The sequence below is a fragment of the Bos grunniens genome, chromosome 25 (assembly GCF_055505025.1).
Source record: "Bos grunniens cultivar Pamir isolate PY7600 chromosome 25, Bosgru_T2T1.0, whole genome shotgun sequence".
Taxonomy (NCBI): Eukaryota; Metazoa; Chordata; class Mammalia; order Artiodactyla; family Bovidae; genus Bos; species Bos grunniens.
Window position 1 is genome coordinate 30,696,622 of NC_141189.1, and position 21,042 is coordinate 30,717,663.

The 21,042-nt window shown below is 43.8% G+C and overlaps 1 protein-coding gene across 1 annotated transcript in view; it reads right to left on the reverse strand.

The window, feature by feature from the left end:
* Positions 1–3,959: 3,959 nt before the first annotated feature.
* Positions 3,960–21,042, reverse strand: part of SHISA9 (shisa family member 9) — a 461,433-nt gene continuing 444,350 nt past the window's right edge. The window contains exon 4 of the mRNA XM_086375700.1: positions 3,960–4,276. Within this exon, the coding sequence (XP_086231826.1) occupies positions 4,143–4,276 (134 nt within the window). The 3' untranslated portion in view covers positions 3,960–4,142. The remainder of the gene's footprint in view (positions 4,277–21,042) is intronic.

Consider the following 21,042-nt stretch of genomic DNA (forward strand, 5'->3'; position numbering starts at 1 on the left):
TCGTCTGAGCTACCATGCTGCCAGTCTTCAGCAAAGGATTCTATTAAATTGAACATGGCAACAGCATCAATGGGCCAATTCTTCCCAGGACTAATTATTGGAATTTTGCTGACTGTTTTCCAGACCAGGACCTAAAAATACCCATTTCTTGAGAGACCAGACACATAACAGACTCTAAACAGGAAAATGAGAGCCACAATGAATTCAACATTGGAAATTCTTCTCCAGTTTAAATTTGAGGGATGGGAACTGAATTTCTTAGCCCAATCAAGACGTCCTTTACCTCCAGAAATATGTAGTCCTTAAAGTTCCAGGCTTTTGTCCTTGGAGGAGGAATTCCAAAAATTCCACGTATAATCTGCTTAGCTCAGCATTGTACCCAGTGGATTAAGGTACTTTTCCATTTTCCTCATTCTAACAGACCTTTTAACACTGGTCCTAAAAATACTTTAGGAAATCCTAAAGGAAATCAGTCCTGAATATTCATTGGAAGGACTGATGCTGATGCTGAAGCTCCAAATCTTGGGCCACCTGATGCAAAGAACTGACTCATTGGAAAAGACCCTGATGCTTGGAAAGATTGAAGGCAGGAGGAGAAGGGGACGACAAAGGATGAGATGGTTGGATGGCATCATTGACTCAATGGACATGCGTTTCAGCATGTTCTGGGAGTTGGTGAGGAACAGGGAGGCCTGGTGTGCTGCAGTCCATGCAATTGCAGAGTTGGATACGACTGAGCAACTGAACTGAACTGAAAAACTCTGTCTTCTAGGCCTATCAACCATATCGTGTTTATCTTCTCTAACCTTCAGAATTTCCACTAGATGATTGAACTATTTAGAATTGTGCTGAATCTGAGAGCCCTGATAATAGAATAAAATTTTCTTATGATTTTCGTGTTCTGAAGGATGGAGAGGAAAGTAGAGAGAAATTTACTGAGCATTTATTTATGCCCAATACATCTTATAGATTGCATAAATGCATGCGAAGTCACTTCAGTCGTGTCCAGCTCTTTGCAACTCTGTGGACCATAGCTCCCCAGGCTCAACTGTCCATGGGATTCTTCAGGCCAGAGTACTGGAGTGGTTGCTATGCCCTCCTCCAGGGGATCTTTCCCAACCCAGGGATTGAACGTGAGTCTCAATCTCCTGTGTTGGCAGGCGGGTTCTTTACCACTAGTGCCACCTGGGAAGCTCAATTCTTCATAATTTCATCTAATTCTGACAAGTTGATGACTTTTTAAGGTTCAAAAACTCATGCTCATCTTTCTCCATTCATCTTCCATTGGATACTTCGGTTGTTTTCATGCAGTTATGAATGGTGCTGCAATGAACATTGGTGTACATGTATCCTTTTGAATAATGGTTTCTCACGGTATATGACCAGTAGTGGAATTACTGGGTCATATGATATTTCTATTTTTAGTTTTTTAAGGAATCTGTATACTGTTCTCCACAGTGGCTATGTCAATTTACATTCCCACCAACAGTGTAAGAGGATTCCCTTTTCTCCACTCTCTCCAGCATTTATTGTTTGTACATTTTTCTGATGATGGCCAAGCTAGGGGGAACCTGCTATAAAGCACAGGAAGCTCAGCTCGGTGCTTTGTGATGACCTAGATGGGTGTGGGAGAGAGATCCAAGAGGGAGGGGATATATGTATACATATAGCAGATTCACTTCATTGTACAGCAGAAACTAACACAACATTGTAAAGCAATTATATTCCAATTAAAAACAAACAAACAAACAAAAAACCCTCATGCTCAAAGCCAATATTTGGACTCAGTTGCTGTCTGGACAGCAACTATAGCACCTCATACTGCAAATTCCTCTCCTACCCCCGGATAGACGTCACTAATCAATCAGGATCTTCGAAATCCTTCTGTATCCCAAGTAATCACTATCAATTAAGTAAGAGCCAACTAATACACTTCCCTCTGTTAACCTAAAGCGATAGAACGACTAGTCGTTTTACAAGCAAAACAGGTTTATTTAGGAACTGCAGAGAATTTCAGTTCTGAACATTCAACAGTGGGGAACCGTGTACCAGCCTGGTAAAACAAAAGAGGAAACTCTCATAGAGAAGGGGACGTTAGTTGGGAGGGGCTGTTATAAACTGAAGTCCATTGGAGAAAACTGGGAGTTTGACTTACAGTGGCTTTTCGTTGGTTGAAGATGACAGGCTCTCATTGGCTAAGCTGTTGCTAGGTCAGGAGAAAAAACATTTTTTCTTCTCTGGCTGGCCACAGTAGCGTCGCTTCTGCTGAAGATGCAAAGTACTCTCTTCCCTTTAGGACTTGTATTGACACCTTGTTATGTGTGTGAGAGCGCCCCCTTCTGGCTTCCAGATTCCCGAGTTCAATAAGATTTCCCTTTATTAATTTTCACATGACTTACCAAAGATTTGAGGCCTCCCTGGCTTCCCCTGTGGCTCAGCTGGTAAAGAATCCGCCCGCAGTGTGGGAGACCTGGGTTTGATACCTGGCTTGGGAAGATCCCCTGGAGAAGGGAAAGGCTACCCACTCCGGTATTCTGGTCTGAAGAATTCCATGGACTGTATAGTCCATGGGATCACAAAGAGTCGGACACGACTGAGTGACTTTCACTTCACTTTGGTGGTTCAGAAGGTAAAGAGTCTGCATGCAGTGCAGATTCAATCCCTGGGTTGGGAAGATCCCCTGGAATAGGAAATGGCAACCCACTCCAGTATTCTTGCCTGGAAAATTCCATGGACAGAGGAGCCTGGCAGGCTACAGTCCATGGGGTCACAAAGAGTCAGACACAACTGAGTGACTGACACCAAAGATTTGCTAGCAGAAAGATGGTTCTCCTTCCACGGGAGGCCATGCCCATCACAGAGCCACACCTTTGCTGTCCAGACCAATCTGAAAGGTCATCCCAAGACAACACAGGGTACCCTAGATTCTACCAGGATCACACTTTCATGGCAACAGATAGTGTTGGCATATAACACTTCTCCCATCCCCAGCAGCAACCACTGAAAACATATTCATACATTTCTTTTCAGTCTATTCTCACTGCAGAAATTTTGCTGTGGACTTGAACTTAATTGTGATCACACCGCAGCTGCATTTCAAATGCTGCCTTTTTCATGTATCATCATAACAAAAGCATTAAACAGACTCTCCTATCATAATGCTCTCCATTGGTTCATTTTTTATTTCTGCCCCAGTTACAGGAAAACAAAGAAATCAGACCATGCACTCCTCTCTCCCTCTCTTCTGCACTCTGTGGGTAGAATAGATAGCTAGTGGGGAGCTGCTGTATAGCACAGGGAGTTCAGCTTGGTGATCTGTGATGACCTAGAGGGGTGGGATGAAGGGAGGGCGGTCCAACTGGGAGGGGATATATGTATACATATAGCTGATTCACTTCCTTGTACAGCAGAAACTGACACGACATTGTAAAGCAATTATACTCCAGTAAAAACAATAAACAGTCATTTAAAAAAAAGGAGATCTAAGAAGTGAGCATTGCTACTTAGTTTGGGCAAAGTGAAAGTTTTTTTGGGCGGAGGGTGTCTTTGCTAGAAGTTGGAGAAGCTTCTTTCAGCCGTCACTTCTTTCAGCTCTCATTGATACTCATCTCTCCAGCCTGCTTTGATGTCAGCAAAAGCATTTTATTTGCGCACGAGTGGGCACCATGGCTGATTCCCCACCTGTTGTCATCCCCTCCCCTGCCCCCTCCGAACTTCTTCCAGCAGAGAATTTAGAAAAACTCTTCACAGGGTAGCTGTGCGTTTGCTATGGTGCCGCCATTCCCCATGTTTGATCTTATGTTTCTTGCCTGGAGCTTGTATTTCAGACTAGAGTAAATTATTTACCAGTGCTAGCAACCAAGTCTTGTGTTATTCAAAATATAAACCTGAAATATCGGAGCAATCAGACCTTGCCAGCTGACACTATTTATGCTTTGCAGACAAAGAGACAGATCAAAGGATGAACCATAATTATTCCAACACATCAGTTTTTCCAAGTGAAAGAGGGGGAGATGCAGTCCTCTCTGGTGACCATGAACTTCAGGAAATAAACACTGATTTGCTCGTCTCCTCCCCAGACTCATCCCAGCCAGGAAAGAGGATTGTGGGTGTGGGCGGGCGACCAGGACCTGGGCTGACTCTCAAACTGTTCTGGCTTCCTTTCTTTGCTCTCTCAACCTCCTTTGCACATCAAGAGTCCTTGGTTGGTAGTTCTGCTCATCACAGTGTTTTCTGTCTCCTTTCTCGTCTCTGCCACCCACCAGTCTATGAGTTCCTGAAAGGGCAGAAAACCAAGTTATACAGAAAAGTGTGTTTATGTGGAAGCAGCTGTCATTTGCTTTCCTTGTTAGCTTTAACACTGGCTGGCTAGAAGCCTATTTTATCTACCTGCTGGGCAGACTCCCTTGTGATAGAGAAAAATAAGAGCAGCCTGTGGCAGGCAGCGCTGGTAATTGACTAAGAGACTGGACTTTAGAGTGATGTACACTCCAGTGTTCTTGCCTTCCAGAATCCCAGAGACAGCGGAGCCTGGTGGGCTGCCGTCTATGGGGTCGCACAGAGTCGGACACGACTGAAGCAACTTAGCAGCAGCAGCAGCAGATCTGGGTTTGAGTCGTATTCTGATACTTTTTGCTGTGTGACCTTGAGAAAATTACTTAATCTCTCTGATCCCCAATGTCCTCATCAGTATAACGGGGGTTGTTAGGGAAATTGATTGAGACAACTCATATATAAGAATTGACTCTAAAGACTTCCCTAGCAGTCCAGCGGTTAAGATTCCGTGCTCTCAGTATAGGGGACACAGGTTTGATCCTTGGTTGGAAAACTAAGATCCTGCCCAACAGGGTATTGCCAAAAAAAAGAGAATTGACTCCTATGAAGAATTTACCACAGGGACTTCCCTGGTGGTCCAATGGATAAGACTCCATGTTCCCAATGCAGGAAGCCTGAGTTCAATACTGGTGAGGGAACTAGATTCCACATATGGCAACTAAAGATCGTGAATGCCACAACTAAGATCCAGAGCAGCCAAATAAATAAAGAATTTTGCTAATAAAAATTTTTAAAAAAGAATTTAGCAGAGTACCTGCACATGCATGCTACATCACTTCAGTCATGCCTCTTTGTGAACCAATGCTGTAGCCCGCCAGGCTCCTCTGTCCATGGGGATTCTCCAGGCAAGAATACTGGAGTGGGCTGCCATGCCCTCCTCCAAGGGATCTTCCCGACCCAGGGATTGAACCCAGGTCTCCTGCATTGGTAGGTGGGTTCTTTACCTGGGAAATCCTAATCCCTGCATATCAGGACTTAATAAATGATAGTGATTATTACTGTTGGGAAGACCTGCAATGCAAGCCTTTCATGGATCAGTGAAGCAGTGTTGCTGGAAGATGTGAGGACATCATGTTCTCTGGAACAGCTGGATTCCAGGTGAGATGAGATCTTCCTTACTCCAACTGTGCCAAAGCCTCTTTTGGAAAATGAAGAGGGCTTCTGTGCTATAAGGAGCAACATCTTAAAACTCAATGAGCCATTCAGAGTTAATACTCCAGTGCTCGCCCTTTATCCTCACTGCCTCTCTCTCTGCAAAGAGGAGCTGAGGTAAGTCTCAGAATGACTCGTGCCTCTGGAGCCCAAATGCATTTCTGGAGAGGATTCACTTCTCTAAATTCATCTCTGCATTTTGGATGCAGAGGCACAGACCTGAAGCTCCCAAGGATGGCTCTCAGAGGACTGAGCCCTGAGGCTGGTTCCAGGCTCATCTTAGTGGACCGAACATGTACATTTATCAGTTCTGGAGCCTTTCAGAAAAGTCTAGTGAAAGTAATGGATGTTCTAACTTCTGCACTTCTGAGGAATCAGGTCTGTCTTTATATCTGACCTAATCCCTCCCTTTCAGACCAGATAAACACCAGAGCCCTTAATCTGCTTCCCTAAACAACAGTAACCATTCCTGCATGAGATTTATTACCACTTTTTCAAGAGTCTAAGATGCCCTGTTTGTAAGACATGTCATTGATTTTATAGCACCTTTCTAGAAGAAAAACACAAAAATAAATGTACACATCAATTGTCAGTTATAACGGGCTTTCAGAAAATAAAATGTAGAAAGAAGTGCTACTTGGAAGAAAAAAGAATCCTAGCCATCTTAACTAAGGGGCACTTGTTGCAACAGAAATGCTCTGTCAATGGATTAGAGAGCAAACAAGGTTCCCAGGCCCCCAGGCCTTTCCCTATCTCTATTCCATGGTCCTCAGGAACCGTGTGCTTGGGCTCCAGAAGGATAAGTGAAGGTTGCTCAGTCATGTTCAACTCTTTGCGACCCCATGGACTATACAGTCCATGGAATTCTCCAGGCCAGAATACTGGAGTGGGTAGCCTTTCCCTTCTCCGGGGGATCTTCCCAACCCAGGGATCAAACCCAGGTCTCCCGCATTGCAGGCAGATTCTTTACCAGTTGAGCCACCAGGGAAGCCCGCTTGGCCTCCAGAGACCTGGTACTAAACCAGGGAAGTCACATCTGTAGTATCTGTCCCTTGTGACTCCGGCCTCTCTCCTTATCTAGGCAAATTTGATATTTTCTAAAGAAAATCAGACTGCCACTATAAAAGATCTCTTTTCCTTTAACTCACCATGTGTTCATGTTGTGGGTGATTAAGACAAACAGTATCAGGCAATAGGAAAGTCGAAACTGATGGCGGCTTTGCAAACCTCATTGGCATTTTGTAGGTAGAAACTAGGAGGACAAAGGGGGTTGATATTTACTACACAATAGGATTTTCCCCTTTATTTTTAGTAACTGCTGCTCATTTTCTTACTAGATTTTCTCCACCAAGCAACACCCAATGACATTTTGTGGAACATGGTTTAAATTCTCTACTTGATGGATTGTCCAGAGCATGGAAGATGGGAGCTGGTGACTTAATACTTTAGTTCTGAGATGACTAGCATTTTACTTTATGGTACAAGACAGAAAATGGGAAAATGTAAATGTCTTTGAAAAGCAAAACTGTGCGAGATATAGATCACATGTTGAGGGACTGACTTTGGGAAATGAGATGAGCAGAACTATTGGAGGTCTGGAGATTTGATGACAGGAAGTTTAGGGAATTCTCTTCAGTTTTCTTAACCATGAAGATCATCAGGCAAGAGGAAGGTGGGTTAATGACAATAACAATCATAACAACAGTAATAATATTAACATTCATTGAGTGATTCCCATATGCCAGTTGATATTTTAATCATTTTGCATATATTAACTCAGTTATCACAACAATCTTATGCATTTGGATTAGATCCTGAAGAGCGGGAAAGTAAGCTCAGTGGAAATAAAGACTATATAAAAAAAGGATGTTTATATATGCGTGTATGTTAGTTGCTCAGTTGTGTCCAATTCTTTAGGATGCCATGGACTGTAGCCCACCAGGCTCCTTTGTCCTTGGGATTCCCAGGCAAGAATATTGGAGTGGGTTGCCCTTTCCTCCTCCAGGGGATCTTCCCGATCCAGGGATCAAAGCTGGGTCTCTTGCATTGGCAGGCAGGTTCTTTACTGTCTGAGCCACCAGGGAAGCCTAAGGTTATTATATGTATGTGTATATGTGTGTGTATATATATATATATATACACACACATACACACATATGCATACACATGCACACACACACGTGTGTGTGTGTGTGCGCGCATGTGTGTGTATATATGTATATGCACATGTGTGTGTGTGTGTGTGTGTGTATATCCCCAACCTAGGACTGATGTTGAAGCTGAAACTCCAATACTTTGGCCACCTGATATGAAGAGCTGACTAATTTGAAAAGACCTTGATTCTGGGAAAGATTGAGGGCAGAAAGAGAAGGGGATGACAGAGAATGAGATGGTTGGATGGCATCACTGATGCCATGGACATGAGTTTGGGTAAACTCCAGGGGTTGATCATGGACAGGGAGGCCTGGCGTGCCACGGTTCATGGAGTCACAGAGAGTTGGACACAACTGAGCGACTGAACTGAACTGAATTGATTCCCAACCTTGGCTGGGTATACATAAACTATGAAAATATATGTACATTAACTACTACTTCCCTGCTGGCTCAGACATTAAAGAACCTGCCTGCAATGCAGAAGACCCAGGTTCGATCCCTGGATCGAGAAGATCTCCTACAAACTGAAATTGAAACCCACTCCAGTATTCTTGCCTGGGAAGTACCATGGACAGAGGAGGCTAGTGGGCTACAGTCCATGGGACCACAAAAGAGTCAGACACAACTCAATGACTAAACAATAATAACAGTGCATATGTGTGTGTGTGTGTGTGTGTATCTGAATCACTTTGTGTACAGTAAAATTAACACAACATTGTAAATCAGCTATATTTAAACCAAAAAAAAAAAAAGAGGGGTAAAAAAGAAATACATTATAGAATGTAAAACCAGTATCCTGGTTTTCTTCTTGCTTTTAGTCACCCAGGGGGAGCTACAGCAAAGACAGAAGGCTTATTGCCTATAGGCTTGGGTTTTACCAGGCAAATGCAGTATATAGAGAGAAAAGGAGTCAAGTATATCCAAGATAGTGGGCCTTTGGGAGCAGATAATTGCAAGTGATGGGCCATGAAATCAGGATAAGAATGGGAATGAAGAGAGGCTTAGGAATATGGGGAACTTGGTGTCAATGGCTTAGGGTCATCATGAAGTTAAAGAATGATCCTATGAGAGTTAGCTGCCTTCAGGCTGGAAGAAGAGGAGTTTGCACTCACAAAGAAGGGAGATGGTGTTTGCGATGCCTGTAAACGGGGCAGCGTTCAGTGATCATGAGTCCTAAGATGTGACCCTGATGTGGCAACTGAGGTATACAGGAGGTGAAATAATAGATTGATTATTACACCTGATTAGATTGATGTTTAGGAAGATGAACATTATGGAAGGGACGAGATCTTTCTGCTATGATAGACAGGATCCTTCTTCATTACTTTTAGTATTTCATCTCTTGGAAGGAGTTTTTGCACTTGACGAGGTTACTAATGAACTCAAATTAAGACCTGTGGTGGGAAAGAGTGTTGCCAGTGGAAATGTGGATACAGAAGTTAGGAAGGGCATTTTAAGGACTGAAGGTAGGATCCCACCAGTACTAGACATAACCAAAGTGCTGCTCTCCGGTTAGGCTGGGTCACCTGCTGAGCCAGAATATAAATAGCAGCCAATAATGACAACCATGGTCTGTTGATGACAAGCCTGTGCTGTGTAGCCTCTTTTATTAAAATCAAAAATTTTATTGGAGTATGGTTGACATGCAGAGTTGTGTTAATTTCCACTGCACAGCAAAGTGATTCGGGTATACACGTATAAACATTCTTTTTTGTATATTCTTTTCCATTATGGTTTATCAAGGATATTGATTATAGTTTTCTGTGCTATACAGTGGGACCTTGCTGTTTACCCATTCTATATATAAAAACTTCTATTTGTTAACCTTAACCTCTCACTTCATCCCTCATGTGTATCCTCCTTTTGAATCACCCTGGAAGAGGAAATCTCTTGGGAGTTTCTCAATTTCCATCTCCTTATGGCAGCATAAAGGGTCTTATTGGGTTGTAGATAAAAGAACTTCACTCACCTAAGATTGAACAAAGCATAGGCATTCAATGAAAGGATGGTTAGGGCCTCTCACCGAATCTTTAAAAATGTGAAGAAAAGAACACTTCAAGGAGAGTGGTGGTGAGAACCAGGACAAATCTCAAATCTCAGCAGCTGCAGTATATAGACTTTCTCCCTGTAGCTCTATTCATTCCTGGCAAGGAGATCAAACCAGTCAGTCCTAAAGGAAATCAATCCTCAATATTCATTGGAAGGACTGATGCTGAAGCTGAAGTTCCAATACTTTGGTGATCTGATGTTAAGATCTGACTCACTGGAAAAGACCCTGATGCTGGGAAAGATTGAAGGCAGGAGGAGAAGAGGATGAGATGGTTGGATGGCACCACCGACTCGATGTACATGAGTTTAAGCAAGCTCTGAGAGTTGGTGAAGGACAGGGAAGCCTGGCTTGCTGCAGTCCATGGGGTCACAAAGAGTTGGATGCGACTGAGCAACTGAACTGAACTTATTCATTCATTCAGCAAGCATTTATTGAGCATCTGTTATGGACAAGGTATTGTGCCAGACACTAAGGATACAGCAGAGAGCAAAAGTGAAGATGACTCATCCTAATGGAGCCTGGATTCTGCTGGAAGAGACTGTCATCAATCAGATAATCATGCATATACATGTGTAACCACAACTGCGGCTTGTATTAGGATGAAAAGGCATGCAGGGCAATGAAAGCCCACAGGACATAAGCCTGATCCAGTTGGGGAGGTGAGGGAAGATTTCCTTGTGAAAGTAACTACAGAAATGATATAGGAAAGATGAGGAGAGCAGAAGGACTGGTGTTCCAGGCAGAGGGAACAGCATCAGCAAAGACCCTTTAGGAAGAGGACCCATGGTAAGCACAGGGCCAGTGCACTTACAAGAAAGGTGACATGCTGTGAGGTGAGGCCCTGGAGGTCCATGGTGTCTCAGGTCAGACTAAACAGGTCCTTGTTCCAAGAGCAAAGGGGAGCTACAGATGTGTTCGAAGCAGGAAGGAGGTGATTGATTTTCAGAAAAATCACTCTTGCTGAATTGTGATATCAGGTTTGGAGGAACTCATCTTCCAGTTCCCACCTCTGCAGAGAGTGAATCTGATTGGATCAGAGGTCCAACTCCAGTCCAGTCATGTAACAGAAGGAGAGGGTCACATGGCTGGCAAGGACCCACTTGCAGGGAAGTTTTCAGAAAAAATGTACTAGACATGCATGTGGGCTTCGCTGGTGGCTCAGACATTAAAGAATCTGCCTGCAATGTGGGAGACCCGGGTTCGATCCCTGGGTTGGGAAGATCCCCTGCGGTAGGGAATGGCTACCCACTCCAGTATCCTTGTCTGAAAAAATCCCATGGACAGAGGAGCCTGAAGAGCTACAGTCCATGGGGTTGCAAAGAGTTGGACCCAACTGAGCAATTAACACTTTCACTTTCAGACGTGCCTGTGTGTTCAGTTGCTGAGTCATGTCTAACTTTTTGCAACCCCATGGAGTGTAGCCCGCCAGGCTCCTCTGTCTATGGGAGTTTTCAGGCAAGAATACTGGTGTGGTTTGCCATTCCTTTCTGCAGGAGATCTTCCCATCCCAGGGATCCAACCTGTGTCTCCTGCATTGGCAAGCGGATTCTTTACTGCTGAGCCACCAGGGAAGCCCCAGAATCCCCCAGATAACTGTGACATCCATTCACATGACACCATCACTTTCCATGAATGAAGACCCCATGATTAACACTTCCCCCTAAATGTTTCCAGTCTCCTTCAGAGCAGGCAGCTTATGGGGAGGGATGAGGGCAAGAGATTTAGGGAAAGACATTTGGCCAAAACATTTGTGTGTCTGTACACAAATGGCTGAATCACTCCTACTTCCTCCTCTGCAAAGTCAGAGATCATCACAAGAGCCAATGCTTCCTAAGCTGGTACACCATGATCTCATTATAGTGTCATTTTAATCCCAAGGGGCAGAAATTACAATCTCTATTCTATAAAAGTAGAAATGAAGGTTGAGTGTATTTTAAAGCAGGAATAACTTCAAAGTCTATATACTCTTCATCATTTTCCTCCCTAAATCTCCTAACCCTCTACATCAAATGAGAAATTATCATTGTTTTTCTTAATAGCAATAATAGCAGGGTTCAATTAATAGTACCGTTACTATGAATGGTTTAGATGTATAGTACATCATGTTACAGGCATGGTTCTAAGCACTGCTGTGTTTGGAATTATTCATCTAACCCTCATAACAATCTATGGGATAAAATAGTATTATTACCGTTACTTTGCATGTGTGTGTGCTAAGTCACTTTAGTCATGTCTGACTGTGAGACCCTGTGGACTGTAGCCCTCCAGGCTCCTCTGTCCATGGGATTCTCTAGGCAAGAATACTGGAGTGGGTTGCCATGCTCTCCTCCAAGGGATCTTCCCGACCCAGGGATTGGACCCGCGTCTCTTATGTCTCCTGCATTGGCAGGTAGGTTCTTTAACACTAGCGCTACTTAGAAATCCACCTTCACTTCAGACACTCAGTCGTGTCTGACTCTTTGTGACCCCATGGACTGCAGCACCCCAGGCCTCCCTGTCCATCACCAACTCTGGGAGTTTACTCAAACTCATGTCCATTGAGTCAGTGGTGCAAAAATAGCAGAGTCATGGGGGTGGGGTGGGATGGATGGGGTTATGTGGTGAGTAGATGCAAACTAGTATATACAGGATGGATAAACAACAAGGCCCTACTGTATAGGACAGTGAACTAAATCCAATATCCTAGGATAATCCATAAGGGAAAATACACTAAAGAATGTATATATATATATGATTGAGTCACTTTTCTGTACAGCAGCAATTAACATAACACTGTAAGTCAACTATACTTCAATTTAAAAAGTTGAGCAACTTAAGAAAAAAAATTTTTTTTACTTCAACCATCCTGTGTGCCCACTAGGATATTTTGTTTTTAAAATTTAAAACAGTGAAGCATTGCAAGTTGTGATATATAAAAACAAATAAATAAATAGCAGAGACATAGTTTGAACCCCAGCTGTTTGGCCTCAGAGTCCAGGTGGTCATTCTGTTCTGTTATTCATTTTCTCTCTGTCTCCCTCCCTGCCACCCCCTTCTCTCTAGCTCTCTCATGCTCTCTCTCTCTCAACACACACACACACACACCCCAAACAGGAAAAAAAAACCAACCAGGACTATTATTATTCATGAATTATTATCTCAATACTTTTTAAAGAGGAGGCACAAGAGAATATATACTTTGTACAACCACTGTCTTTATACTATTATCATTGCCTCCATTTTACTGATAAGAAAACTGAGGCTCAAAGAGATGGACTTCCCCAATAGCTCAAGTGGTAAAGAATCTGCCTGCCAGTGAAGGAGACACATGAGACATCGGTTCAATCCTGGGTTGGAAAGATCCTCTGGAGAAGGGAATGGCTATCCACTCCAGTATTCTTGCTTGGAAAATTCCATGGTCCAAACAGTTGGACACGACTGAGCTCACATGCCATTTTACTGATAAGGAAACTGAGGCTCATTCAAGATAACACAGATTGTAGCTGACAGCATCAAGATTCAAATTCAGGTCTATTTTACTCCAAAGTTCTATTGACATGAGAACAGGAAAACCATTTTCCTATCATTCTCTCTCCACTGCTTCCACTGAAGCCCTTCTTGAATGAATTTTGGGACCCTTGTGAGAAAATAAAGACCAAAATGATAAAGTGCCTGCTGCTGCTGCTGCTAAGTCGCTTCAGTTGTGTCCGACTCTGTGTGACCCCATAGACGGCAGCCCACCAGGCTCCCCCGTCCCTGGGATTCTCCAGGCAAGAACACTGGAGTGGGTTACCATTTCCTTCTCCAATTCATGAAAGTGAAAAGTAAAAGGGAATTCGCTCAGTCATGTCCAACTCTTCGTGACCCCATGGACTGCAGCCTACCAGCCTCCTCCGTCCATGGGATTTTCCAGGCAAGAGTACTGGAGTGGGGTGCCATCGCCTTCTCTGGATAAAGTGCCTATTAGCCCTTAAATTTTGCCAGTTCCCACTCCACCCATGACTCCCATATACCCAGACCAACATGTGTCTGCATTTTCACACAAAAAAAGTCACAACACAGGATTAATCTCCAGTATTTTCTGCTTCAGTTATGATTTCTGGCATAGAAGTGAGTTATTTAGATTGTTAGTAGCTGACAGTGCCCATAAATTGCTAGAGGAGGTTCAGCAGGGTAAAAGCTGACTCTGTTTTGCTCTCTGCCTTGCAGTATATCTCACTCTCTTTCTCTTTCTCTCTCTCTGGTTACAATCTCTCCTTGCAGTTCCGTGTACCGAGTGGCGATGAATTATACATGTACTTTCTGAAGTTAAATGAAAGTTCCCCCACCTATTAAATTGCCAGCTTCCCGAATCTAACATAAATCTAATCCAAGTACACTTAGGAAAATATTGTACTGTTTGTTCTTCTATTATTGGGTCTTTTTCTTTATTGTATCATGTATTCAAAGTGCCAAGAGCTTCTGCTTACTATATTTTCACCAGGGGATTACAGATGGGTCGAATGAGTGTGCAGAGTGGCTCAGAGATGTTAGAAATCCACAAAACACAGGCTGAATCATTCCACTCCATCAAGCAGGAGAAAGCTAGTCCACTGCCTTGGAAGTAACAGGTAGAAAGAGATAGGACTGCAGGAGAGGAGTCAAACTTCCAAATAACAATCCTAAGGCAGAGAAAGCCAGAGCTACTTTCTAAGCCTTTCACTGGCTTACTATTGTCTATGAGTGATGAGATTAACTTTAAGGGAAGCATCCTAGGTTCTTTGTGATGTAGTTTCTTTCCATCTGTGCGTCTTTCTCTGGTCACACTTTTTCTCCCTACCATTTCAAACTACAGCAGATTCTTGACATGTCATGTTGAACAATCCCATTATCAATTATTTATGCATGACCCTGAGGTCTTTGAATGGATTAAGGTTTTGTTGTTGTTGTTGTTGTTGTTGTTTTAGTTGCAAGCGTCTGCCTGCAATGCAGGAGACCTGGGTTCGATCCCTGGGTCGGGAAGATCCCCTGGAGAAGGAAATGGCAACCCACTCCAGTATTCCTGCCTGGAGAATCCCACGGACAGAGGAGCCTGGTAGGCTACAGTCCACAGGGTCGCAAACAGTCAGACACGACTGAGCGACTTCACTCAAAAGAAGAATAGAAAGTGAAAGTGAAGTCGCTCAGTCGTGTCCGACTTTTTGTGACCCCATGGACTGTAGCCTCCCAGGCTCCTCCATCCATGGGATTTTCCAGGCAAGAGTACTGGAGTGGGTTGCCGTTTCCTTCTCCAGGGGATCTTCCCGACTCAGGGATTGAACCCGGGTCTCCCGCATTGCAGGTGGATGCTTTACCCTCTAAGCCACCAGGGAACTAAAAGAAGAATAGAAAGAATAACTCAGATTTAAATAAAAGGAAGAAATTGTTAGGCTATGCGACTAGAAGGAGCTTCCTAGGTGGTGCTAGTGGTAAAGAATCCACTTGCAATGCAGGAGATGCAAGAGATGTGGGTTCAGTCCCTGTGTCTGGAAGATCCTCTTTAGTAGGAAATGGCAACCCACTTTGGTATTCTGGAAACTTCCATGGCCAGAGGGGCCTGGCAGGCTACAGTCCCTAGGGTCACAGAGAGTCAGACATGACTAAATGCACACACGTACATGTAACTAGAAGCTCAATGCTGTCGGAAGTTTCAGGTGCGGTTCGATCCAGGAGTTCAAATGCCATCATCCGGACTCAGCTTCCCACCATCTCTCAGTCCTGCTCTCCTTCTCTAAACTGTTGCTGTCATTTTAGATAAGCTTGCTCCCCAAGTCAACGAGAAGGCCCCTGAGAATACTTGACTCACAACCTATCCCTTCAACAAAAAGAAAACAAAGACTGTGCTTATTTTTTTTTCCATACTAGCAGAATATCTTCAAATATTTGCTAAAAATTTGAGTCAAGAAAAAAATCAGACTATTACTTATGGCTATCCTAGTTGAGAGTATCTATGGAAAAGCCAGATGATCTAGCAATACTGGGCCTTGGTTCACAAATGGTAACTATAGTCTGGCTCCTTAGAAGTGCACCCTTGACACAGAGCACATACTCTTCAGTTGATTACCATCCCTCCCACACTCTACTGTCTCTGAAACTCTAGAGCCAGGCATCAATGGTCAGTCATCACCATACTCTCATTGTTTTTGTTTTAGAAGAAAAATATTTCTCTGTGGCCATGTCTTTAAGAAAAGTGGGTCAATTAATGAACAACTGAGAGACCCTTGTGAGTTTTCTTAGACCTGTCCCACTTCAATTATATAGATTGCCTACCTGGCTTTGGAGGGCATGGAAGTGTGAGCCTCCATGGGAAAGACATGCTGCTTGGATGGCATGATGAGGAGGAGCGTAACAGTACTCAGAGAGCCAGGGTCCAGGAGTGGACAGAATGGTACAAATAGAATGGATCCATTGGTGAAAATTCACCCACAGTTTGAATATTTCACTTCCTTCTCACCCCAAACCAAATTCCCTGCCCAACATTTGGTCCACAGCTAAACTGATAGCTCTTGGTGATGGTTCAGGGGCACATACATAGGAAATGCATTCCTCACCTTTCAAGTTGGTCATCCTCTTGGTATGGAGAGAAAGAACTCTCCAACTATTTTAAGAAGGCAATGCTGTGGATTGCTACATGCTTTCACCAAGGAAGCTTCCTTTCTGGGATTAGAATGATTCACTGCCTGCTTTTTGTCTGGGACCAGCAAAAAAAAAAAAAAAAAAATTAACATCTTTTATATGAATCTGGGTCCTGGTATACCTAAACAGAGACTTGGGTTCATAATAGGAATCCTCAAGTGTGCATTTATTAAATTATTGATTATTTACTTGGCTCCCTTCGTGATCTGGGATCTTCATTGGCTCTTTATTTGGCATAAAGGCCACTACCATTGACCCCTTTTTAAAATAAGGGACATTATCAATATTATCCCTCTGTGTTTAAGTTGGAGAAAGTTGATTCTGGGAAGATGGGATGGCATGCCTGAACATGCCTGGGTGAGTCTGAGCAAAGTAACCTCACAACCTTTCTACTAAGCTCCTGGGAAAGGGGTTCTGATCTGATGAGGCTCCGTGCTGGAAGCCCTCCCTTCAGTATTTAACTATAATTAGCGAGAACCATCCATATGGCGACTCTTCTCAGGCCAGATGGGTGGTTGTCAGGTGGCACATGATCTTTGCTTCACTTTGAAAGAGACGTGAGTAATCCTGGGGATATTAATCCAGCAAGGGCTATATTTATCTCCGTTTCTTTGGTGGATAACGCATCTCTGTTTCTTCTCTAGGCATCTGGGGGCGGCGGGGGGAGAGTGGGACACAGGGCACAAGCACCAAGATGATCCTGCCCAGAGCTGATGCCTCCACTCTGGGGTTCCCACCTGATTCCACGGCCCCATCCTCCAGTGACCCCAGACACCCTCGAAGGCTCAGAGCATCAGAACCTGGAGGGATGTCAGAGCCTCAAAGTTTGTCCAGGGAGCTTGACAGACGAGAAGACTGGGGCTCAGAGAGGGCGTGGGATGGTCCACAGCAAGTCAAGGATAGGACTGGTTTAACAGTCGCATGACCTCTCCCTAGCTTCATGTGGGAGTGACAACCTATTTTGCATGTGTTGAAGCAAAGCATGAAAAACTATATGGTTGCCATATTTTAAAAGACTACTGCTGCTGCTGCTGCTAAGTTGCTTCAGTAATGTCCAACTCTGTGTGACCCCAGAGATGACAGCCCACCAGGCTCCCCCATCCCTGGGATTCTCCAGGCAAGAACACTGGAGTGGGTTGCCATTTCCTTCTCCATAAAAACTACAGTTCCTTTGAAAGGGAACCAGAGCAGGTAGACATTTTCAGCATATATATGGTATAAACGGAACCAGAAAAGCTATCACACTTTAAGGTAGTTCCGCAAGCAACCTATTCCATCCATTTCCCTCTTTCTCCCTAATGATGGCTCTGCATCTCATCTCAACTCCGTCATCCTCTCCCTCCCACCTAACTGGTCCTCATTCCCCAGGAGGCTGGGCCACATTCCCCAGGAGGCTGGTCTGATTGGCTCTGCTGATAGTCATCAACTCCTCTGGCCATTCTACTTTGCCTTCTTGGTCACTGGCCAGTCAATGGACAAACTACAGACACCAGATTCAATGCCCCATGGAGTCAGCAGCCTAGCTGAGTAAGGACTGAGGCAGGGGCCATTTTAGCTAGAAGAGGGTGTTGTGCATGGTGAACTTTGGGTTGTAAAAGGTAGGGTCCTTCTTAGGATTTTGTTAATGACTTTATCACTAATATTCTTTACTAAAATCATAGGTACCTAGAATAGTCATAGAGTCAGAATGTACACTGGTAGATGCCAGGGGCTGGGGGTGAGGGGTACTTAGTGTTTTAATGGGAACAGAGTTTCAGTTTGAGAAGGTGAAAAATTCAGGAGATGGCTGATAGTGAGAGTTGCACAACAATGTGAATGTCCTTAGTGCCACTGAAATGTGCAGTTAAATATGGTTAAAATAGTATCTTTTATATTATATGAATTTTACCACAAAAACATTAAAAAATTATAACATACTTTTGAATGCTTCCTGGGAGTTGGTGATGGACAGGGAGGCCTGGTGTGCTGCGATTCATGGGGTCGCAAAGAGTCCGACACGACTGAGCGACTGAACTGAACTGAACTGAACTGACACCAGTTTAAGATTATTTTCTTAATCTTCACACAATCCTATAGGGTATATATATTCTCATGTTATAGATAAGGAAATGGGGTCCAGAAATTCCATAATTTGCTGAAGGTAATGCTAATGCATCTTTTAAAATCCTGTCTTGACCCAGTTTTGAGGCCCTGGCTAGAGGTTAATTAGTTCTTTTTGAGTGGAAACGTCCACACCCATGCACCTCCGTAATGGGCTCACATTCCAGGCAGATCTGTCCACCCCAAGGACTCTAGACAAGGTAATCTGGGAAAGCAACTATGCCCCAAGGCTGAAATTATTCAATGAGCCAATCTTACACCTGCTTACTCTGCTTCTCCTTTTCCTTCCTGAAGAAACCACAATAAAGGAGCCTGACTATCGTCTCCCTCTCCCCCTGCCTCATGGTGGACCAGGTGCCTCCCAGAGTGGCCCTACATAGCATGCTCTTTCTCCCCAGGGAGCTGTGAGTGTGACAAATCACAAAAGTCTACCAGTTTCTCTCTCTTGATCTGCATCTGGTCACACCATACCTCACCCAAAGTAATATGGTTAAAGGTGACATAACTGGGAAGAAGTGAAGCTGCGGGTTGAACCCAAGCAGCCTGGCATGATGAGCCACACACACGATTATGCTGCCTTTTCTCTCATTCACTGCCAAGCACACCCTCCAGGGATGGGGTACCACCAACTTGTTAATCTGTGTTGACTCTGACCTTGGCATAGACAGAGTGGCTACAAACAGCTTCAGCCCCGCCTTCCAAGAGTATCTTTTACCTCTATTTCCAGTCTGGGTATTATTAGTTCCTCCCTTGAAGGTCCTTGATAGCAAGTAAAAATTTCAGTCAACATGACCTGGCAAAGTTTGTGGAATCTTTCCTATTTCTTACAGTTGTTAGTTGCTCTTGTTATTATGCATTTTGTTCATCTTATTATTTTGTATTTTCTGATTGTTGTTGTTATTTTGCAATTTATTGGTAGCCTGGAAAGCCTTTAAGATCTAATATTACAAACTTTAACTGTAATAGAAAAGAAAAAGGAAGAGACTCAAAATGCAGGTAGCACGTATCTGATTTTCGACAAGTTACCTTTCTGAGTCTCAGTGTCTTCATCTGTAAAATGAGAACAATACTTCCTACCTTACAGAGTTATTGTGAGGGATGAATGAGAAAAGGCCCATGGAAGTGCCTAGGAGAGTCTCTGGAACCTAGTACTTGTTCAGCAAGTATTTCTCTCCTGGCTTGAGTAAGACCTTAGGCAGCACCAATGTGTCATCTATGTGGGTCTCCGATGTGAGGCATCATTATCCTTCTTTGTCCAACACTTCCCTCTAAGTTCTTTCTCTCTCCAGGGTATCTGAATTAATTATTCCTGGGTCTGATTTCTTTCCCTACTTATGTTTTCTCCCATTTCTGATCTCAACTAGCCCTTCACACCTAAAGCCCTACTCTTCCTCCCCACTATGGCCATCAGATTTTGGGATAAATGACTTGCTACCTCTTTGCTCAAAAAAAGAGAAGACAGTTAAGGTCTTCTGTTTTCTCCTGAGCTATAGATAGCAAATATCTTTCATATAAGCTGGAATCAAGATTGCTGGGAGAAATATCAATAACATAAGATATGCAGATGATATCATCCTTATGGTAGAAAGCAAAGAAGAACTAAAGAGCCTCTTGATGAAAGTGAAAGAGGAGAGTGAAAAAGGTGGGTTAAAACTCAACATTCAGAAAACTACGTTCATGGCATCTGGTCCCATCAGTTCAGTTCAGTTCAGTTACTCAGTTGTGTCCTACTCTTTGTGACCCCATGAACCCCAGCATGCCAGGCCTCACTGTCCATCACCAACTGCCAGAGTCTACCCAAACCCATGTCCATCGAGTCGGTGATGCCATCCAACCATCTCATCCTCTGTCGTCCCCTTCTCCTCCTGCCCTCAATCTTTCCCAGCATCAGGGTCTTTTCAAATGAGTCAGCTCTTCGCATCAGGTGGCCAATGTTTTGGTCCCATCACTTCATGGCAAATAGATGGGGAAACAGTGGAAACAGTGAGAGACTTTATTTTGGGGGGCTCCAAAATCACTGTAGGTGGTGACTGCAGCCATGAAATTAAAAGACGCTTACTCCCTGGGAGAAAAGTTACGAACAACCTAGACAGCATATTACAAAGCAGAGATATTACTTTGCTAGTCAAGGCTATGGTTTTTCCAGTAGTCATGAATGGATGTGAGAGTTGGACTATAAAGAAAGCTGAGCTCCAAAGAATTGATGCTTTTAAACTGTGGTGTTGGAGAAGACTCTTGAGAGTCCCTTGGACTGCAAGGAGATCAAACCAGTCCATCCTAAAGAAAATCAGTCCTAAATATTCACTGGAAGGACTGATGTTGAAGCTAAAACTTCAATACTTTGGCCACCTGATGCGAAGAACTGACTCATTGGAGAAGACCCTGATGCTGGGAAAGGTTGAAGGTGGGAGGAGAAGGGGACGACAGAATGGACATGAGTTTGAGTAAACTCCAGGAGTTGGTGAAGGACAGGGAGGCCTGGTGTGCTGCAGCCCACGGGAGTCACAAAGAGTCGGACACGACTGAGTGACTGAAATGAACTGAACTGATCGTTCATACTGAAGTCTGACTGTGATTATATGAGAGTGGCTGAGTTCTTAAGAGGCTAAGTCCATGAA